This window comes from Pipistrellus kuhlii, unplaced genomic scaffold (genome assembly GCF_014108245.1).
Source record: "Pipistrellus kuhlii isolate mPipKuh1 unplaced genomic scaffold, mPipKuh1.p scaffold_m20_p_184, whole genome shotgun sequence".
Lineage (NCBI taxonomy): Eukaryota > Metazoa > Chordata > Mammalia > Chiroptera > Vespertilionidae > Pipistrellus > Pipistrellus kuhlii.
The window spans coordinates 35,189-55,619 of record NW_023425498.1 but is presented as its reverse complement, the minus strand read 5'-3'; the positions used below and the strand labels follow the sequence as shown (position 1 = coordinate 55,619).

Here is a 20,431-nt window from a genome sequence, read left to right as displayed (position 1 = left end):
CCCGGGGGGCCATCCTGTGCCGGGTGCCTCTGGCATCAGTGGACTAAGTGGTGACCCCCGGGTGGGCCTGCGCGGGAGCTGGGCTCTGCAGACGCCGCGCTTGGTGTGAAATGACGGGGGCCCGAGGCGGGTGGACGGAGGGGGCGCTCCTCTTCCTGGGGCCCAGGCTCTGTCCCCCAAACCCGGAAGCTCTGGCTCCTGCGGTGCTTGACACACGATCACAGGTTCTGACAATGTCCTTTTAATCACACTTTCCCCCAAAGTATCTCCTTTCCCAGGTAAAGGGACAAAGACGAGGTGTGGCAAGGACCTTCTGCCCCGGACTGGGGCGGCGATCTGGGTGCGGGGGCCTCCGTGCCCCCTGGTCGGTCTGGGCACTGGGCAGTGGCCGGCTCCCCCGCCGGAGCCCCCGGCCCTGGCCCCTCGGGCGCACGTGGCCTCCGCGTGAGCCGTGGGCGGCGCCCGGGCGCGCCCTCAGGTGGACATGAGGCCGTTCTTCTCGCCCTTGACCTTGAGGAACTCGGCCATGCTGGAGAAGTACTTCTGGTTGGCCTCCGCCACCTTCTTCTCGGCCGCCTGGGGGTTCACGATCTCCAGGCCCTGGCGGGGGAGGGAGGGAGACGCAGCTGGGTGAGGAGATGGCCTGGCGCCTGGACATCAGCCCCCGCCCCACACGCACCCCCCTCCCTCCCCTGAAGCCGGGGAGGGGCTCCCGGTACCTGGAGCGGCGTGAAGGCCACGCTGGAGGCGGTGCCTGAGGAGCGGTCGCGGATGGTGGACTTGCCGCCGTACACCACGCTCTGCTTCTGCAGGGTGCGCTGTGGGGGGAGGGGGAGGGCGGCTGTGAGCTGGGCTGCCCACCTGGGCCCTCCCCCAGGGCCACCTATCCCCCCCGCCGGGCCCGGCCGCACCTGCAGCGTCTTGGAGATCCTGGCTTTGGTGGCCTCGTTCACCTGCGTCTGCCGCACGCGCCCGCTGCCCGACTTGCCCAGGTGGCCCAGGCTGAAGCCCAGGTCCTCCTGGTAGGCGTCCTCCTCGATCTGGGGGAGGCGAGGCGTCCGAAGTCAGTCACCCCTCGATCGGCTAGAACCCCCGGCGTCCGCCCCACCAGCCCGTCCTGGGGCCCCCCGTGGGCCCTGTGACTGCTCCTCAGGCTGACAGGTGGGGTGTGTGTGAGAGTGTGGTTCTCGTGGGACCAGGAGGGTGCTCCGGTGAGACTGGGGAAGGGCATGTGACGCAGGGCATGGGAGGGGAGGGGAGGGGAGGAGGGGCGGGTGGCCAGCAGGGCCCAGACCAGGATCCTGGGTTGATGGAGAGCCAAGGGGAGAGGGGCTTGGGGATGGGGACCAGGGAGGAGGCTGGGTGGTGCCAGGTCTGAGGGCCACAGACAGAGCCAGGAGCGCAGCAGGGACAGGCCGGCGGGGCCCAGGCCCACCTCTCCGAAGCTCATGCGGTTGGCCTGCTTGCGGATCTCCGTCAGCCCCAGCCGCTCCTTCATCTTGCGGTACCTGAGGGCGGGCACCGGGAGTCAGGGGGGCCAGCGGGACAGGGGAGCCCCTCCCCGCCCGCCCCGCCGCCCGCCGGCGCCCACCTGCGGCCGCCTCGCTTCTTGCGCTGCCCGTCGAGGGGCGCAGGCAGCGGCTTCACCTGCTTCACCGGGGGCGGCTCCTGCCACTTGTCGAACTTCCGCTCGATCTCGTCCTTGAGTTCGTAGCCCACCTGCGGGCACGGGAGGGGCTGCGGTGCCTGGGCTGATCCCCGACTGATCCCCAGAGACCCCGGGTACCACAGCCCCTCCTCCCACCCTCGCTCCCGCAGGTCAATAAGCGGGAACGCCTGGGACTCGGTCAGCCTCTACCCTGCTTCTCTCTCACCCAAGGGCTCATCTTCAGGAAAGACCCCAATCGGCCTCTTCTCAGCACGTCCGCTGAGCCCGAGCACCTGAGGCCCACAGCCCTCGTCTGCCTCCGTGCCCACCCCCCGTCCCAGGCTGGCTGCACGCCGCCTCAGGGCCGTGAAACGCCTCTCCTCTCTGGGAACAAGTGAGCCAGAAGACGGGCTAGCTGTGGGGGGACAGGCCCCACCCCGTCCCCAGAGGCCCCGCAGGCGTCTCCGGGCCCTGTGGCCGCGTCAGGCTCAGGTCAGGAGAGGGGTGGGGAGGCTGTGGGCCGAAGTCGCCACCACGTCCTCAGAGGCAGCGGGAGGCCACGCTGCGGGGAGGGGCCTCTGGCAGGGGGAGAGGGCACGGCACCCACCTCCCAGGGGCCCCGAAGGAACCACCGGGCTGACACCAGGTCTGACCCAGCAGAACCCTCTGCGGACCGCCCTGAGCCTGCGGGCTCCCGCTCCTGTGCTGCGCTGAGCCACTGGCTTGTGGGCATTTGCTAAGAGCAGCGGCCACAGGAAGCAGATGGGGGGGGACACACACACGGTGACCTCAGTGGGACCACACAGACACCACCCGTCAGGACAATCGCTCGCCGGGACAGCCCTCAGCACCAGCTCAGCCGCCCCGCCCTCACCTTGCCCTCCGTGCTCTCGTGGAAGCTGTCCACGCGGGCTGCCAGCGTGCACTTGGCGGCCACCAGGCGGGCCGCCTTCCGCCGGAGGTCCTGGGAGACCGGGAACGGAGGCGAGTCACGGCGAGGATCACTGAGGCCACGGGGCTCCCGACGCCAGCCCCACGGCCCGCTCCTGCCTGGCAGAGCTCCACCCTCCTGCCAGGGGGCACCTCCCACTTTCCAGATGGAAAGACCGAGGCAGAGGTCACCCAGCTGGCCAGAGGCGCTGCAGGGCCCCAGCCCCGTTCCCCCCGCACGCCGCCCCGGGCTCACCGGGGGCAGGGACTGCACGATGTCGCTGTGGTAGATGTAGCCGGTGTGCGGCAGCACGGACGTGGACGAGAAGCCGGACAGCGTCTTGCGCTGGGCGCCCAGCAGCATGATGTTGCAGGCGGGCATCTTGGAGAGGTTGGTCAGGCCGCCGGCCACCCCTGCAGCGGTGGAGGGGCGGTGAGGAGGGCAGGGCACTGTCCGCGTGCTTTACCGAGTCTGGTCGGATGCAGAGGGCCCACGAGGAGCCAGCTCAGTCGGAGAAGCAGCACAGTCCGCCCTGGGGAGACCCCGGGGCCCCCCCGAGCCAGTCTGCAGGGCGGGGGCGGGAAGAGGGCTGTCAGAGGGAAACCCCGCTGTGTTTGCTGCTCTGAGCTGGTGCTGGGTGTCTTTAAGGGAGGAACCCCTTCAGCTCATCGGAGGAACCCCTAAAACGAGCCTCAGACAGCGTGCCAGCCCACTGGGGGCAGAACAGCCCCGAGAGGCCATCATGGTGCCTCTCGTGGCCAGAGGGCCTCTGCGGACAACTAAGTGAGGGCCCGAGTCGGGGTGACCGCCCTGGGGGACCTGGCTCAGTGCCACCTGAGGGCCCCTCGAGGTGGAAGAGAAAGGCGGTGTCAGTCACAGACGGGAGAGCAGACTGGGGGGGCCTCTACAGCGGGGACAGGCCAGGGGCTGGTCCTCCGGAGCCTCCGTGAGGGAATGCCCAGTCATGAGGTGACGGGGGTGGTGGGGTGGTGGGGCTTGTTTTGCGGTCAGCTGTCACAGCCGCCACAGGAAGCCAAGGCACCCCCGTCATCCTTGGGGAAACCGAGGCTGCGAGGCCAGGGAGGGAGCAGGACCCACACCGAGTTCTGATCTGCACACACCTGCCCTGAAGGCGGCTGCGAGGGGCCCACCTCTGACCGCAAACTTCACATGCTGGTGTCCTCACCCCACCCCGTACTCAGTGAGACCGTATCTGGGAGCAAGGCCTTCACAGAGGCGACTAGGGGATGGGACATCACAGGACTGGCGCCATTAAAAGGCGATACGGACACACACAGAGGGGCGGCCATGTGACCGCACAGGAGATGGCCATGTGATCACTCAGAGGGGCGGCCATGTGACCGCACAGGGAGATGGCCATGTGATCACTCCAAGGGGCGGCCATGTGACCGCACAGGAGATGGCCATGTGATCACTCAGAGGGGCGGCCATGTGACCGCACAGGGAGATGGCCATGTGATCACTCCAAGGGGCGGCCATATGACCGCACAGGGAGATGGCCATGTGACCACTCAGAGGGGCGGCCATGTGACCGCACAGGAGATGGCCATGTGATCACTCAGAGGGGCGGCCATGTGACCGCACAGGGAGATGGCCATGTGATCACTCCAAGGGGCGGCCATGTGACCGCACAGGGAGATGGCCATGTGACCATAAAGGAGACGGCATGTGACCATTCAGAGGGATGGCTATGTGACCGCATAAGAGATGGCCATGTGACCACCAGGGGAGCCTGCATCTATGTCCTCAGGGGGACCAGCCCTGCCCGCACCTGCACATCAGAGACAGTAAGTCTCGGTGGTTGAAGCCGTTCTGGTGGCAGACCAGGCCTGAGAACACGGCTGCTTCACCCAGCGCCCTGGAGTGTTTCGGTTACAGGGGCTGCGGGTCCGGAAGCCCTGCCAGGACCAGGCCCACCTCGGGAGGGCACGGCGCCCCTCCCCCCGGCTCACCCATGATCTTGGCGGCCGTGGACGCGCCGATGATGATGGAGAGGTTGGGCGCGATGAAGGACATGCGGGACTCCACGTACTCGTAGATGCGGTGCTTGGAAGCGTTGAGCTCCAGCGCCATGTCGCAGGCCTCCTCCAGCCGCTCCAGCTCCTCCTCCGTCAGCTGCTGCCTGCAGGGAGGGGACCACAGGGCTGGGTTCCCCGCCTGCCTGCTGTGGGAGCCCCGCCCCCAGCTGTGTGCACACGCGTGTTCGTGTGCACGCATGCAGGCGTGTGAGCCTCAGGACCAATACCCTAAGCAGTGGCAACCTGGGGGCTTGCTGTTCGCCTGCAGAGAGCTCGGTCCTGCGTGCAGCTGGGCCACCACCTCCGCCGGGGAGCTCCCGACCCAGCCCCTCCTCCGTCTGACATATGCCCTTTGGCCTTTGACCTGTGCATGCACTTCCCCCATCCGGGAATCTGCCACCGCGAGGGAGAGTGCCTGCCCACAGGACAAGGCTGGCTCCTCACTCAGTGGGGACCCCCAGCCCAGCCTGCTGCCGGACTGGCACTGAAGTGAACTGTCCCCGAGACGGACCCTGGGGCCCAGCCTCCAGCCCTCCCCGGGCATACGCACCCCTGGGTGGTGGAGGCGGTCACGCTGACCACCATGATGGTGGCGTTGGTCAGGATCTGCTGCAGGTTCTCGTTGTTCTTGCACTTGTCCAGGCTGTTGCCCAGCTCCTGGGGGTGAGGCGGTGGCAATGGACGGGCGGCCCGGAGGCCCAGGGGATCCAGGCCCTCCTGCTCCTGACCCCCATCCCTTCCGGGTGCTGGGAGAACTGGGGTCTGTGCCAGGTACCTCTCCCGCCCCCACCGGCCCTGAGAGTGTCAGTGCTCAAAGCACAGCTCCGTCCGCCCGGCGCTGGCGGATGCGGACACCGACCAGAGCAACCGACCCTCAGCGCGGATCTGCCCACCGCCTCCCTGCACGGACGTCCTGGCCGCCGCCCGCCCCTCGGGGACCCGTGGAGCCTCTGGCTGGGCCCGGCTGTCACCGGCACCTGAGCCCCGGGGCTCGGAGGCCAGACGTGACCAGACCTCGTCAGCTCTGCCTCCTCACTTCCTCTTTCTCGCTCCCTGAACCCCCCAGGGCTCCTTATCCATCGGGTCCTGACACGGAACACTCTTCCCCCAAATCTCTGCCCGGCTGCCCCCCATTAGCTCTCCACACCACTGCTCCGCCCCCGCTCCCTGAGCCACTCTCCCTCAGGAGACCCCTCTCCTCTCCGGAGAGCCAGGGAGCAGAGGGTGGGGAGGAGGAGCCGTGAGGACCTCCTTTCCAGGTTCTGCCCTCATGCCCTGGGCAGCTGGCAGCCGCTGGACCAGCCGTCACCCCTCCAGGCCCCGAGGGTGAGGGAGGCGGCTGGGGCCTCCAACGTCACTAGCTGAGCTTGCTCCCGCTCCTGTGCTCACCGTCTCGGGCAGCCTTTCCCCGCCAGGTCCGGGGGCGGGCCTCCCCCCCCACGGGGCCCCCGCACCCACCTTGACCGTGCGGATGTAATCCAGCGCGTTGGGGACCAGCGACTCCAGCTCGGGGAAGCGCTTCGAGTACTTGTCCCGGATGAACTTGTGGATGATGTCTGAGGCGGGCGGGGCAGGAGACATCTGATGAGGGACTGGCGGACGGCTGGCTATCCCCACAGCCACCTCCCCTCTCGCTCTAGTAACTGAACCCGAGCTTCGCGGGGCGCAAGGACACCCAGAATGAAGGGCCCTTTCCCGCTCCCTCACTGCTGGGCAGGCCGGATATGCCAGTGCTGGTCCAGAGCTGAGGGGTGCAGCTTCAGGGCACCCCTGAAAGGAGAGGTGTGCCCCCGGCTCGGCCGTCTTGCTGGAGGCGAGGGCTGAAGTGGGCAGTCACCTGGTACCACCAAACAGGCAGCGGACCCACAAGATGAAAGAGCCTGGTCTGGCCGGTGTGGCTCAGTGGCTGAGCACTGGCCCATGAACCAAAAGGTCCCTGGTTCGATTCCCGGTCAGGGCCCATGCCCAGCTTATGGGCTCGATTCCCAGGGAAGAAGGGGGGGGGGCACACACAGGGGGCAGCTAATCGATGTCTCTCTCTCATCGGTGTTCTTATCTCTCCCTCTCTCTCTCTCTAAAAACCAACAGAAACCACTTAAGAAAACAAACAAGGAGAAAGCCTGGGCGGCAGACACTGCCACCCCAGGCCCAGCCGGACTGCCCACCCCTCCCACGCAGAGGGAGGGGGCGCTCCTCCTCCTCAGCGCAGCCCGGGCCTCAGCAGCAGAGGCCCCAGCAGCAGAGGCGGGGCTCGGGGAGAGGCCCGGGGACCCTGCCTGCCCCCCCGCCCCCCCGCCGCCCCAGGCAGGGCTGTCTGCCCCCCGCACTCACTCAGCTCGTTCTCAATCTCCACGGTCAGGTTGTTCGCGTCCACGATGACCCGGTATTCGGGCGCCGCCTCCACCGGTCCCATCACTGTGAGGGCGAGAGACAGCAGTGGGTGCCCGTGCCCGCGGCTCTGCCCACACAGCTCTTTCCCTGGTCACTCCCACCCCCCGCCATGCGCCTGACACATTCACACTTCCAAGTCCAATCCAGGTATCACTACTTCCCTGGCCCCCGAAGCAGGGTCAGCTGGCCCTCTGGTGGCTGCAGAGGGTCCCAGCTCCCTCCCTCCTAGGAGGTACTGCCCCCCAATTGTTGCCTGGGACCTGCTGACCTCGGCTGACCCCTCTGGGTGCCTGCCCCGAGGTGCCCGTCTTCCCTTTGCAGAAAGGGACAGTGAATGTCCCTGACACTCCGCTCTGACGTCACCTGAGCCTGACAACCTCCGGCCACCAAACCCAGAACCCCACCCTGGCAGGAGGCATGGGCGGCAACAGGACCGCCCCGAGAGCTGGCCCCACCGGTCAGGAGCCAGCCCAGCGCTGCCCCCAGCTGGGAGGGAGGCCTTAGTGGACGCTCAGTAATCCTGCACGTCTGCGGTTACTTCCTGTCCACCAAAGATACCAGTTTTCCACTCACAGTAACACAGCTCTCCTTCTGAGATACATTTAATGAAAATGGTACGCTGATGTAAAGAAAATGTGGGCAGGGGGTTGGGAGGCTGGGTGGAGGAGGTGAAGGGATTAGGAAGTGCAAATTGGCAGTTACAAATAGTCAGGCGAGTCTGGCTGGTGTTGCTCAATGGTTGAGTGTCCACCAATGAACCAGGAGGTCATGGTTCGATTCTCGGTCAAGGGCACATGACTGGTTTTGGGGCTGGATCCCAGTGATTCTCTGTCATCACTGATGTTTCTATCTCTCCCTCCTTCTCCCTCCCTCTCTGAAATCAACAAAATACATATTTAAAACACACACACACACACACACACACACACACACAAAAAAAAAAAACACCCCCACACAAAAACCAAATAGTCAGGGGAATGCAGAGTACAGCACAGGGAACAGCGTCAATAATCCTATCTAATAAAGAGGGGATATGCAAATTGACCATCACGCCATCACCAAGCTGGTGGCGCCCAGGCCCCTCAGCCCTGCCGGAGTCCCACAGTCCTTCCAGCCCAGACAGTGGGAGGGAGATGGAGGTGGGGGAGACAGGTGCATGGTGCGCCTGGAACCACCTCAGCACCCCCAACCACCCAGGCCTGCCTGAGGCTCAGGTAACCAGGGCCGGCCAAAGTTGCGCTACCAGCAGTGGCAGCAGCAGAGGTGTGATAGGGGTGTCGCCTTCCCCTGATTGCAGGGTCGCCTCCTGGCCCTGAGGGCTCCCGGATTTTGAGAGGGGGCAGGCCGGGCTCAGGGACACCCCTCCCTGCCTCCACTGCAGTGCATGGATTTTCACACACCAGGCCTCTAGTATTATAACCACTGTGGATGCTGCCAAGTGGGCACTAGACTTAGCAGGGGTCACTCTGTAAGGTAAACGTCTAACCACTATGCTATACACCTGGAACTAATATAATACTGTATGTCAACTGTAATTAAACAATAAAAAATAAAACTGGGTGCTAAAAAAAAACCCAACCACACAGGACAAGTAGTGAAACCCCGGTAACTGTTCTTGTGACCTGCTTAGAACCTGGACAGAGACCTAGGCGACTGGTGAGCGCTGTAAAACAGCATCTTTTCGGAGAGAAGGGGACTGGGCTGGGATGCAGGAGAAGAGGGCTCAGGGAAAGGCCGGGAGGGAGAGCAACCAGCTTTCAAAGCCGCAAAAGCAACAGCAGGGGCCCTGGAGCCTGGCGGGGACCGTACGGTGGGGTACCAGGCAGGATAAAGCCGAGGGGAGGGTACCTTCCGAAGCTTTGGCTTGCTTGCTGATGTACTCCTCGATCTTCATCATGATCTCAGCAAACTGGGGAGGAGAGGCTGGTCAGCTCCCAGGACAGGGATGGGGAGAGAGAAGCCCCGCCCACCACGCCCTCCGAGCTCCCGTCCAGCCCAGCCGCGGCCGCTCACCATCTTGCTGTCCCACAGCTTGGCGATGCTCTTGACCGAATCCCCGGACAGATCCAGCTGCGTCTCCTCCTGCACATCCTCGATCGCCGGCTCCTCCTCTTCCTCCCCATAGCTGCCTCCTTCCTCCTCTTCCGCCGCCTCCTCGAGGTCAGCCAGGAGCTCGTCTGCCAGAGACATCCCGAGGCCTACTGGGGGGAGAGCAGGGGGCCCCTCATTACCGAGGGGCTTCCCCCCAGGAGGCCTGGTCCACCCGCGTCCACCCCGCCAGCACGCAGGCCCCACAGGACCGGCATTTTCATCTGCGTTGCTCTCCCGCTCCTAGCTGTGCCCGGCACATAGTAAGTGCTCAGTAAACACCAACTGAATTAACCCACGAACAAACACCCCCAGAGCCCAGATAATCTCCAGCCATAACTCACACCACCTGCCCTCTCTCGGTCACCTCACTGACAAGACACAGCACACCCCCTCCTTAAAGCTTAAGAGATACATCCTGCCTGGCTGGTGTGTCTCAGTGGAGAGAGCACTGGCCTGCGGACAGACGGGTCCCGGGTTCGAATCCCAGTCAAGGGGGGAAGTCCCTGGGTTGCAGGCTGGATCTCCCTGGTGGGGATGTGGGTTGGGAGGCAGCCAACGGATCACATCGATGTTTCTCTCTCCCCCATCTCCCTCTCCCTCCCTCTCTCCCACTGTCTCTAAAAAGCGACGGGGGAAATGCTCTCTGGTGAAGACTAACAACCACAAAATCTAATTTCTAACACTGGAACGCCCGCCTTCCCCTTGAAGCTAACGTTTCCGTGAGAACAGACCCCGTTTCGTTCATTGCTCGCTCGCTCCCCCAGCGCCCGGCGCGGGGCGGGCACCAAGACGTCGCCTGATCCCAACCTGCCACCCCCACCCCCCACCCCGGGGCCCACGAGTCCTCACCTGCCCCCCTCACCTCACCCACGTCTCCCCCACTTTTTCGGGCCCGGGCCCTCCTCAGCCGCCCGTTTTCGCCCTGCACCCCAGCTCCCTGACCCCCGCACCCCACTCTCGGTGACAGCCCGCACGCCCGCGGCACCCCATACACTGGGGGTTACCGTGGGGACTTCAGCGCCCGCCTCCCCGGGCGGAGGGCGCTGAGGGCCGGGGTGGAGGGGGTCCTGCCGCCGCAGGGGCCCCGACCTCCGGGCGGTCAGCCATGTCCTCGCCCTCGGCCGCCCCCTCCCCGCCCCCGACAGGCGCGCCGGCCGCCGCCGCACTCACCACCGCCTTCCCTCCGCGCGCGACGGCTCCCCGGAACTCAGCTCCGGGCGCCGCTCGGTGACGCGCACTGATGACGTCCCGCCCGCGCGCCGCGGCAGACTCGGCGCCGCGCTCTGATTGGCCCCCCGCGCCCCGTCCCTCAGGCGCGCGGTTGGAACAACAACTTTATTAGCACCGGCCGCTGGGCGGAGACGGTCGGGTCGGAGCGGGTGCGAGGCGAGGGGCTCCCCCGGCCCACGGCCCGCCGAGGACCGAGCCTCCCGGGCGGAGGAGAGTCGCCGTGGTCAGGCGGCGCGGCGTCCGGACCAGGATAAAGGCGGAGGCGACTCGGGACGACCGGTGGCGGCGTGAGACCGGAGAACAAGGGCCTTTGGGCCCGGACTCGGGGTGGCGGTGGGGGGGGGGCGAGAGAGGAAAGCCGGAAATAGAGAACTACAACTCCCAGGAGGCTTAGCGGCCGAGCCCCGGTGGACTTGGCTGTGGACTCTGATGGGGCGTGTAGTTTTGCGAAGCACTTTATAACCTAGAGGTTTGCAGCGTCGGGAGTTCTGCGCCGGGAGCCGGGGAGAAATGGAGCTGGAGCAGAGAGAGGGGTAAGTGGCTTTGGGGGAAATCCCAAGAGACGGTGCGGCTGCAGCATATACTATCATCCGCGCTTTGCCCTGAGGGCTGATGGGGGTTGTAGTTCGTGGAATGGCTTTGGGTTAGAATTCTTTATTAGGGACTGGGGTCTGTATTCAGGCATCCTAGGGGGATGAGGGCTGGGGCGTCAAGAGGTTGGAAGCCTGGATTCCTGGGTCTCAGTGAGGGGTTGGGACCTTGAACTTCCCTAAATACTTAGGAGGAGGAATCGGGGGGGTCTGAACTCTCTCGGGGGTCAGGGCTTGAATTCTGGATCCTTTGAAGGAGAGGCTGGGGGGCCTGGCCTCCCGGCTTGGAGGGAGGAGCAGGGGCCCGGAGGTTCAGGGTCCCTGAGTCCCCCTGGCCCCACAGGACCATGGCAGCCGTGGGCTTTGAAGAGTTCTCAGCCCCTCCAGGCTCGGAGCTGGCGCTGCCCCCGCTGTTCGGCGGCCACATCCTGGAAAGCGAGCTTGAGACCGAGGTGGAGTTCGTGTCCGGGGGGCTGGGCGGCTCCAGCCTCCGGGAGCGCGATGAGGAGGAAGAGGCGGCCCGAGGCCGGCGGCGGCGCCAACGGGAGCTCAATCGCAGGAAGTACCAGGCGCTAGGCCGGCGCTGCAGGGAGATCGAGCAGGTAGGTGAGTGTGGATTCCGTTTTGGGGTCCCCTGGCCTGAGTGCTCACTCCCCATCCCCGAGCGTGGGCGGGCGCAGCCTCTCTCGCCCAGCAGGATGAGTCTTTTCCTGCATCGTTCGTTCATTCCACACCTGGAGTGCTGTCTCCTCCAGGGGCTCCGGTGACAAGCCCAGATCAGCTCGCTGATGCCTCACAGGTGCCTGTCCTGCAGTGTGAGCATATGCAGGAGGGACAGCCCCTTCCGGTCCACAGATGGCCTGCGGGCTGGCCTCCTGGCCCCCAGCTGGGCTGGCTGCACCCGCCGTTGAGTGGGTGCAGCTGACCTGTGCTCGCCCCCTCCCCGCAGGTGAACGAGCGGGTCCTAAACAGGCTCCACCAGGTACAGAGAATAACACGGAGACTCCAGCAGGAGCGGAGGTAACCATTGCGCACCTGACCGGCAGGCTTGCCTCTGCCCCGGACCTCGTTCCCACCTGCTTCTCACTTCTCCACTTTGCCCGGAGTGCCCGGCTGGCCATCTGGGGCCAGGAGGAGACCAGGCTGCAGAGGAGGGTGGAGGGCTGAGGCCGGTGGGGGACCAGGAGTAGGATTGGGTCTTGCATAAGGTGACCAGATGTCCCGATTTTTAAAAAATATATATATTTTATTGATTTTTTTACAGAGAGGAAGGGAGAGGGAGAATTAGAAACATCAACGAGAGAGAAACATCCATCAGCTGCCTCCTGCATATCCCCCACCAGGGATATGCCTGCAACCAAGGTACATGCCCTTGACCAGAATCGAACCCAGGACCCTTCAGTCCACAGGCCAATGCTCTATCCACTGAGCCAAACCAGCCAGGGCAGATGTCCCGATTTTTAACAATTTGTCCCGGGTCGTGGGACAAATTGTTAAAAATCAGGACTGTCCCGCCAAAAGCGGGACGAGAGCTGCCCGGGCCTAGGGGAGCAGGTGTATACCCCCTGAGCCGAAAGGGCAGCAAAGGAAGGGATTCTGGCCTTAAGAGCCACAGTCCCAGGCCTAGCTGGTTTGGCTCAGTGTATAGAGCGGTGGTCGGCAAACTGCGGCTCTGTTGACTCATGAGTTTGTCGACCACTGCCTTAGGGAAAAACACTTTTAAAAAAACAACATTTTAGTAATGTTTCTAACCTGAAGTCAAAACTTCTGGGTAAGGATAATGCCTTACGCAGTGGTCGGCAAACCGCGGCTCCAGAGCCACAGTTCACCAACCACTGGGATAGAGCATCATCAGCTTGCAAACCAAAGGGTCCTGCGTTCGATTCAGGTCAAGAGCATGCACTTGGTTGCGGGACACACCAGCTAGGGCCAGACAGGGCACTTTCAGAAGCAGGGATGGGGAGGAGCAGGCAGAGCCCCTGAGAGCTGAGGCCGCCCGGGTGTCCTGCACAGGCCCCCCTGGCCCTTTAGTTGTGAATAAAGATGAAGGCCACATTGAACGTCTGCTCAGCCCACATCCCCCGCGTGCTCTCTGGCCGGCCGGGTCTGGTTGTGGTGTCACAGCCGTCCCTGCAGATGGGTTGTCCCTCCCGATGACAGCGGGAAGCTAAGGGGTGGAGTCGCCTTCTCCTGCCCCAAGTCCACTGGCTGGCCAGGCACTTGGCACCCGGGTCTCAGACCCCAGCCCTCCAGCCCTTCTGGCTTCAGAGGGAGTCAGAGCCGGGCTGTGGGGCCCCTTCCCCTGCCCGTCAGAGACCCAGGGGTCCCCGGCGCTCCTCTCCGGGTGCAGGTTCCTCATGAGGGTGCTGGACTCCTACGGCGACGACTACCGGGCCAGCCAGTTCACCATCTTGCTGGAGGTGAGCAGAGGACGAGGGCCGGGGGAGCCGGGAGCCCAGGACACGGTCCTCACCTGCCGCCCGCCCCGCTCCAGGATGAGGGCAGCCAGGGCACAGACGCCCCCACCCCGGGCAACGCTGAGAACGAGCCTCCGGAGAAGGAGGGGCTGTCCCCGCCCAGGAGGACGCCGGCCCCCGAAGCCAGCAGCCCGGCCCCCGGCGAGGGGCCCAGCGGGCGCAAGAGGCGGCGAGCGCCCCGGGAGGGACGCCGAGCGGGGGTCCCGCTGACCCCGGAGCTGCCCCCCGTGCAGGTGGGAGGCCAGGGGTTAGGGGTCAGGGGTCAGGGGCCGGCAGAGGGTTGGGGTTGGGAGGAGGAAGTTGGGGAAAGCCAGGAAAGCTGGGGTGGGAAGAGGAAGGCTTGGAGGGAGATGGGAGGGGAGACGGGGCTGGAGACCACGGGGACCCAGGCACGCTGGGACTTCCTGGGGTGCACCAGGAGGCTGCCGGTCCCCGAGTGCAGGCATGGTGGGGCCCAGAGCCTCCCCCAGCCCCGGGCCACCTCACACGGAGCGTTTCGCCCCCAGATAAAGGTGGAGGAAGACTTTGGCTTCGAAGCGGACGAGGCCCTGGACTCCAGTTGGGTTACTCGGGGGCCAGACAAGCTGCTGCCTTACCCCACCCTAGCCAGCCCCCCCTTTGACTGACACCCCCCCCCCCCCCCAATAAACGGACCCCGTGCTTTCCTCAGCCACTGTCTGCTGCTCCCGCCTCTGATCACACACACTGGACTCTGGGTCGGTTTTCACATTTTATTGGGGGTCACAGGGGAGGGGACCTCCTCTCTGCCGGTTCACAGGTTCTTCAGCCACTCCAGGCTGTGGCCCTGGGGGTCCTGGGGGTGGCTGGGCACATCGGGCATGTTCCCATCATCCCGGACGGGCACTGCGGCAGGAGGGCGGGCGCTGAGACCAGCCGCTCTCCGGGGTCCCCGGAGAAGGGCTGGCCTGGGGGTGCACATTCACAGAGGGGACCAGGGCCCCCCCCGGGGCGAGGAGACGGGAGAGGGAGGGTCAGAGCACCAGACACACAGACCATCGGGGACATGGAGACCTAGGGGCGCAGGAAACCGGACAGGCGGACAGCCCACTCACCTGGGTAGGTGTAGGGTGTGACCTCGTTGATCATGATGGCGTACTTGGTGAAGGGGCTGATGAAGGGCAGAAGCAAAGCTGTGGAGACATGGGGGTGAGGCCCCCGGAAGAGGGCTCTGGGAGGGGGAGGGGCAGGAGCCGAACCCTGGCAACGTGGGGGCTGAGTGCATGGGGAGAGGGGAGGGAGGGGGGTCAGGTATAGCACCCCCAAGAGGCCCATGGGCACCCCAGGGTCCCTGCTTCTCAGAAGGGTTTATCATTATTTTGGAGGGCACGGGGGGGGGGGGGGGGGGGGGGGGAAATGGACTGAGGGCTGGTGTGGAGAGGGGTCCCCGGAGGTGGGGGAGCATCTTGGGAACGTTCCAGGGGAACCCTAGACACGCTGAGGGAGAGGGGCTGTGCGGGAACAGTCCGCCAGGGTGGAGCCAGGGGTCCTGGGGGTGGGGCAGGGCACCGAAAGGGCCGCTCTAGGCCAACACTGACACGTGACTACATTTCTAATGGCCACACTGCAGTGGAAACAAGTTAGATATCCTGTATAATAAAAGGCTAATAGGCAAACGGTCCCCTCAACCAGGAGTTCAACTGGATGGGGGAGGGCAGGGCCAGCCGCCCACCAACCTCCTGCAGCCCCTCGGCCAGCCCAATCAGCCCTGATGGGGCAGGCCAGCCGGATCCCACCTGTGCATGAATTCGTGCACTGGGCCTCTAGCATATATACCTTTTGTTAGTCCTCACTCCAGGACACTTTTCCCACTGATACTTATTTTTAAGGAGAGTGCATAGGAGGGGGAAGAGATGGAGAAACATTGATGTGAGAGAGAGAGACATTGATTGGTTGCCTCCTGGACGTGCCCAGACCAGGGCCAGGATGGAAAGGGCCAGGGCCCTTGATGGGAATCGAACCCCTTGGCCCAAAGGCCTCACTATCCACTGAGCCAAACCGGCTAGGGCAAAACAAGATGACTTTAAGATATATTTAACCTGGTACATCCAAATCATAGTTTCAACACACCAGACATTGTATGTACCTTTTGTCATAGTAAGTAGCATTTCAAGGGCTGCTCCGTGGCTAATAGGACAACTGACTTCTAAGAACCTGGCCCAATGGCCGGCAGACACGGCGCTGACAAGACGGGACACTGAAAGGCAGTATCCCAGACACGCCCCCCCCCCCCCCCCCCCCCCGCCGAGTCCGAGCCTACTTTTTTTTTAAAAAAAAAACATTTTTAAAGTCCTCATCCAAGGGCATTTTCCCATTGAATTTTAGAGAGGGAAAGACAGGAATATCCATATGAGAGAAATATGGATCCGTTGCCTCCTGCACGCGCCCCGCAGGGGAGGAGCCTACAGCCCAGGTGCATGCCCTTGACCAGAATGGAACTGGGACCCTTCGTCTGTGCCCCCAAGTGACCCCCGTGCACCTTCAAGTATGCGGCACCCTGTCCCAGAGCAGAGGGTCTCCATGGGGCGCACAGTGAAGTCGCAGGTGGGGGGGGGGGGGGGAGGGTGAAGGCGGGGAGGATCTGCATCGCCATTGGTTATCGCTCAGGGGGTTTCCTGCGCGGCCAGGCCTGGGCGCCCCTCCTTGAAAGGGACTGTGGACCTCGAGGTGCAGGAGGAGGGGGGTGGGGAAAGGACCATAGAATTGGGGATGGGGTGGGCCAGGGAACCCCGTGAGGGTGTTGACACACAGCGGGGAGGGGACACGGAACGTCGGGGCGGCCGGGGGTCAGGACGGAACCCCGAGGGGGGCCACGGGACTTTGGGGCGGGGGGTGGGGACACCGGTGGGGGTGATGCACGCTCGCTCTCACGCACAGACGCCCCCGATGGCGAAGGACGCGACCAGCACCGGCTCCTTGGCCCAGGCATCCTTGATGAAGTGGGCGATTCCTGGAGGGGCGGGCGGGCAGGGTCACTCCGCAGGGAATGCCCCCGGTGACCTCTATCCAGCCATCTCGCGCCGCCCCGGCCCTGGAGGAGCCCTCGCGTGGCCTCAGCGGCCCCCTCCGGCCATGACCCCACCGCCTCCGCGGGGGCACCGCCGCGCCCCAGCCCCGCACCGCCCGCGTCCGCCCCGCGCCCCACGCTCCAGCTGCACCAGAACTCACTCCCGGCCATCTTGGTCGCGGCGGCGGCTGCGGCGGCGGCGCGGAGCACGCTGGGTATTGTAGTCCCTGCTCCCGAGACTCGGCGGTCTTAGTCTGCGCGTGCGCACTGACGTAGAACAGCGATCCTAGGCCACGGCGAGGGCGCGGAGCACGCTGGGTTTTGTAGTCCCTGCTCCCGAGGCTCGGCGGTCTGAGTCTGCGCGTGCGCACTGACGTAAAACAGCGATCCCAGGCCGCGGCGTTGGCGCGGAGCACTCTGGGAGTTGTGGTCCCTGTGCCCAAGGAGCCTTGGGTTCCGCGCGTGCGCACTGGAGCAGAACAGAGGTCTATGGCGACGTTCCTCTTTTTGAAGGGCAAGCCCTTCTTGGCACACCTGCCGCCGCCCTCTTTCCTCTCTCCGCCCAGACGTCCCTCTGGAGGAGTAACTTCTCCCCACTGCCGCTGCTGCGGCTCATCCCAGGCGGACGGCAGTAGCCCTCATGTCTTAGTTTACCTATGGGAGCCCATTTTACAGATGGGCAAGTGGAGGCTGGGAGAGGACCAATGACCCGAGCTTTCATGCGAGGCCTCCGCTCAAAATCAGTTCGTCCTGAAACGCCAACTCTCAGCACAGGGGTCTCCTGTGGACGCTCACGGTGCCCCGGGGAGAGGGGGTCCCCATCTCCATTACAGCGCACAGGACCTGTTTTTAAACTGACCGGGTCCGCAGCTGTCTGCCCATCAGACTGGGAGCTGCTGGGAGGCAGCAGCCGGGTCCTGACTCCTCTCTGCGCCCCCAGAATCACGTAGCAGAATCAGAAACACCGATGGGAGAGAAACATCCATCAGCTGCCTCCTGCACGCCCCCTATTGGGGATGTGCCGGCAACCAAGGTACATGCCCTTGATCGGAATCAAACCTGGGACTCTTCAGTCTGCAGGCCAACGCTCTACCCACTGAGCCACACCGGCTAGGACAGTTGCTAATTGTTTTTAAATTTTAATTACTGAACTCTACCCCAATCCAACTTTTCCCACGCACTATGGGGCTGTGACACGGTCCTCAGGGCTCCCCCGCCTTCCCTTCCCCGCCCCCCTTCCCTTCCCGCTCTCCTCCCTCAACAGGGTTCTGACTCTGACTCTGATGTTGCCTCACTTCCTGGGAGGTAAGAGGGCCGGGTTGAGCCCTGCCTTCGGCTCCGGCTCCGGGCAGACCTGCCCACCATGGTCCTGGTACTGACCCTCCAGCTGCTGGCCCTCTCGTGTGAGCCCCCCCACGCCCTCTCTCCGGGTCCATAGCGGGGCTGGGGTACAGAAAGACAGGCTCTGGAGACCCAGACACCTAGCGAATGGGGGGCGATGGCGGGGGGAGAGAAGCAAGGGAGAACTGCTGGGTCTCCTGGGGGCACGTGCAGGGAGGTGAGGCAGAATCAGCTAAGGGTTCAGAACTCCAGGCCAGAATAGTGGGACAGGAGCGGGGCCAGACCCTGGGGTCCCAAAGCATGAGACCACAGGGGCCCGGAATCCCCCGTTCCTGGGAGAAGGGGAAGTTGGGCGCAGGATCCTCTGGCTCTTGGGGCAGGAGAGCTAGACCCCTGAGGGAGAGGGAGGATCAAGTCCCAGGTTCTGAGGTTGGGGGGGGGGGCGGGGGTAGGTGGAAGCCAGGACACCGGGGTCCCTGAGATCAGGGGGAGCTGCAGCCCAGACTCCTGAACCCCAGCAAGGAGGAACTGGGGGCTCAGATTACCATCTCCTGGGAAAGGTGGGGTCCAAGGGCTTATTTCTTGGGTACAGAGGCAAGAGGGTCCTGGGCCCAGATCTCTGGCTTCAGCAGGTGGGAGTGTGGTTTGGGGGGGGGGGGACTTAGATCCTGGGGTTGTCCCTGGTGTGGGGCTTTGACAAGACCGAGTCCCCTCAACCTTCCACAGGGCCTCTGTGTCACACGGGCGTCACCTCCGATGGTGAGTACACCCCCCCTCCCCCCTGCCCCGCCATCCATCCATCCCCCCGTGTGTTGCTGACATCCCATTTCCAACGACTCATATTTTCTCTTTGCTGCCCACCTCGGCCCAAGATTTCCTTATCTCTCTCCCTCATCCTCCTTTCTTTCATTCCTTCTCACTCCCGTGAGTGACCGGTATTGGGGAGTAGTGAGATCATGAACTTTGGAGCTAAAGAGATCTAAACTGGAATGCCCCGTCCACCGTTTTTGTTTTTTATTTATTTAATATATTTTATTGATTTTTCACAGAGAGGAAGGGAGAGGGATAGAGAGTTAGAAACATCCATCGGAGAGAAACATCGACCAGCTGCCTCCTGCACACCTCCTACTGGGGATGTGCCCACAACCAAGGTACATGCCCTTTGACCGGAATCGAACCTGGGACCCTTGAGTCTGCAGGCTGGCGCTCTATCCACTGAGCCACACCGGTTAGGGCCACGTCCACCGTTCTGTTCGCTTATGAACTGGAACAAGCCAGGGCACGCTAGGACTCAGTTTCTTTCTCTGTGAAATGGGCCATTGGGGGGATTAGAGGCTCAGAATGTGGCATAGCTCTGGAGATAGAGCTTCTGGCAGCGCTTACGGTCCCCTTATTTAGGAAGTAGGATCCCTGGCGCTGAAGTAGCCTTGGGTTTCTTTCCAGATCTCCCGAAAGTGAGATCTCTTCTTCCTCCCCAACCTCACCCACCCACAACACTCAGATTTCAAATGATAACCACCTCGAAAGCCATTCATTCATACAGAAGCGATCAGGTTATTTTAAATGACGGTGTTTAAAAAGGACAAAGCGAAAATATGTTCGTGGTTTTTTAAAAATCCGATCATTGCCAGAGGACGTGTAACAGTCTCTCTCTTGCCCTTCCTCCTCTTCCTTAAATAATCTCTGAATCCTTCCTTCAGAATTTCCACGCATCCAAACACATACTCGGATTTACATACTTCTCGGTTTTCTCGCCAAGGAAAAAACTTGATGTTTCGTGACTCACTCTGCGCTGCATCTTACATTTTCCACTTTACAATCTCTCTTGGAGCGATTTCTGTGTCCTTTAGCTAGCTCTTCCCCCCCCCCCCTCCTTGTTTTTTGTTAATCCTCACTGGAATATATTTTTCCATTGATTTTTTTTTAGACAGGGGAAGGGGGTGGGGGGGAAGAGACACACAGAGAAACATGGATGTGAGAGAGACACACTGATTGGTTGCCTCCTGCACACACATCGACCAGGGCCTGGGATCAAGCCTGCAACCGAGGTACGTGCCCTTGACCGAGATCGAACCCGGAACCCTTCAGTCCAGGGGCCGACACCCTATCCACTGAGCCACACCAGATAGGGCTCCCCCACCCCCCTTTCAACTGCTGTCATTGAAGCACTTGCCGCTGTATGGCTGGACTCTCATATGTTTGTTCCTCTTGCTGTATATTTAGGTTGTTTCCAGTTTCCCTATCCCTCCACCACCCACCAGTGCTGTAGGGAATGCTTCTGGTTGAGCTTTCTGTGAGAGCAACCAGGCATGTGCTCCTGACCCGAGTTGGACCCGGGACCCTTACGCCTGCAGACCAATGCTCTGGCCACTGAGCCAGGCTGGCTAGGGCCTCTTTGTGTATCTTTAAAAAAAAAAAAAAATTATATACGGTATTTTCCGGCGTATAAGACGACCCCCCCTAATTTTACAGTTAAAACAGGTTTAGGCCTATATTTGCTGTCTAAGACTACCCCCCACTTCAAAGAAAAGACTTACTTTGCTGACAAGATCTGCAGGTAATTTTTGTGCAATTTTGTTCTTTTGCCCCCGATTTTCGGTTGACTTTTTTTCTGTTCAAACGTCATCTTATACGCCAGAAAATACGGATATATATATACATATATATA

The 20,431-nt window shown here is 62.7% G+C and overlaps 3 protein-coding genes across 10 annotated transcripts; 1 reads left to right on the top strand and 2 right to left on the bottom strand.

Moving 5' to 3' along the window:
* Positions 1-229: 229 nt before the first annotated feature.
* PRPF31 (pre-mRNA processing factor 31) lies at positions 230-10,404 on the bottom strand. 6 transcript variants are annotated; one of them, XM_045583434.1, is made up of 14 exons: positions 10,271-10,404; positions 9,023-9,207; positions 8,858-8,918; positions 6,950-7,033; positions 6,077-6,174; positions 5,169-5,275; positions 4,553-4,722; positions 2,835-2,992; positions 2,523-2,612; positions 1,592-1,737; positions 1,436-1,508; positions 912-1,040; positions 720-818; positions 230-600 (listed from the first exon to the last, which is right to left on the bottom strand). In XM_045583434.1, exons 2-14 carry the CDS (start codon positions 9,197-9,199, stop codon positions 475-477), a joined length of 1,518 nt encoding a protein of 505 aa, XP_045439390.1. In that variant the 5' UTR covers positions 9,200-9,207; positions 10,271-10,404; the 3' UTR covers positions 230-474. The 6 variants fall into 6 exon arrangements, with proteins under 6 accessions (XP_045439390.1, XP_045439391.1, XP_036299061.1 ...); XM_045583435.1 differs by having other exon boundaries at positions 1,592-1,719; XM_036443168.2 differs by having other exon boundaries at positions 9,023-9,210; positions 10,271-10,399.
* Positions 10,405-10,494: 90 nt separating this feature from the next.
* Positions 10,495-14,068, top strand: TFPT (TCF3 fusion partner). 2 transcript variants are annotated; one of them, XM_036443172.2, is made up of 6 exons: positions 10,495-10,863; positions 11,264-11,522; positions 11,870-11,940; positions 13,271-13,340; positions 13,415-13,630; positions 13,904-14,068. In XM_036443172.2, exons 1-6 carry the CDS (start codon positions 10,841-10,843, stop codon positions 14,021-14,023), a joined length of 759 nt encoding a protein of 252 aa, XP_036299065.1. In that variant the 5' UTR covers positions 10,495-10,840; the 3' UTR covers positions 14,024-14,068. The 2 variants fall into 2 exon arrangements, with proteins under 2 accessions (XP_036299065.1, XP_045439392.1); XM_045583436.1 differs by having other exon boundaries at positions 11,264-11,526; positions 11,870-11,996.
* A 48-nt stretch (positions 14,069-14,116) lies between these two features.
* Positions 14,117-16,723, bottom strand: NDUFA3 (NADH:ubiquinone oxidoreductase subunit A3). 2 transcript variants are annotated; one of them, XM_036443173.2, is made up of 4 exons: positions 16,584-16,723; positions 16,291-16,365; positions 14,471-14,548; positions 14,117-14,261 (listed from the first exon to the last, which is right to left on the bottom strand). In XM_036443173.2, the coding sequence occupies exons 1-4, from the start codon at positions 16,591-16,593 to the stop codon at positions 14,170-14,172; spliced, it is 255 nt and encodes an 84-aa protein (XP_036299066.1). In that variant the 5' UTR covers positions 16,594-16,723; the 3' UTR covers positions 14,117-14,169. The 2 variants fall into 2 exon arrangements, with proteins under 2 accessions (XP_036299066.1, XP_045439393.1); XM_045583437.1 differs by having other exon boundaries at positions 16,536-16,608.
* Between the last annotated feature and the right edge of the window lie 3,708 nt (positions 16,724-20,431).

Excerpts from the sequence above, each read along its gene's own strand:
- PRPF31 (XM_045583434.1), bottom strand. The coding sequence starts at position 9,199 with ATGTCTCTGGCAGACGAGCTCCTGGCTGACCTCGAGGAGGCGGCGGAA. Across the intron at positions 7,034-8,857 it reads GCAAGCCAAAGCTTCGGAAG|TGATGGGACCGGTGGAGGCG; the intron begins GTACCCTCCCCT and ends TCGCCCTCACAG. Across the intron at positions 6,175-6,949 it reads GGAGATTGAGAACGAGCTGA|ACATCATCCACAAGTTCATC; the intron begins GTGAGTGCGGGG and ends CGCCCGCCTCAG.
- TFPT (XM_045583436.1), top strand. The coding sequence starts at position 10,841 with ATGGAGCTGGAGCAGAGAGAGGG. Across the intron at positions 10,864-11,263 it reads GAGCTGGAGCAGAGAGAGGG|GACCATGGCAGCCGTGGGCT; the intron begins GTAAGTGGCTTT and ends CTGGCCCCACAG. Across the intron at positions 11,997-13,270 it reads GCCCCGGACCTCGTTCCCAC|GTTCCTCATGAGGGTGCTGG; the intron begins CTGCTTCTCACT and ends CTCCGGGTGCAG.
- NDUFA3 (XM_045583437.1), bottom strand. The coding sequence starts at position 16,593 with ATGGCCGGGAGTGAGTTCTGGTGCAGCTGGAGCGTGGGGCGCGGGGCG. Across the intron at positions 14,549-16,290 it reads CTTCGCCATCGGGGGCGTCT|CTTTGCTTCTGCCCTTCATC; the intron begins GTGCGTGAGAGC and ends ATGTCTCCACAG. Across the intron at positions 14,262-14,470 it reads CACACCCTACACCTACCCAG|TGCCCGTCCGGGATGATGGG; the intron begins GTGAGTGGGCTG and ends CTCCTGCCGCAG.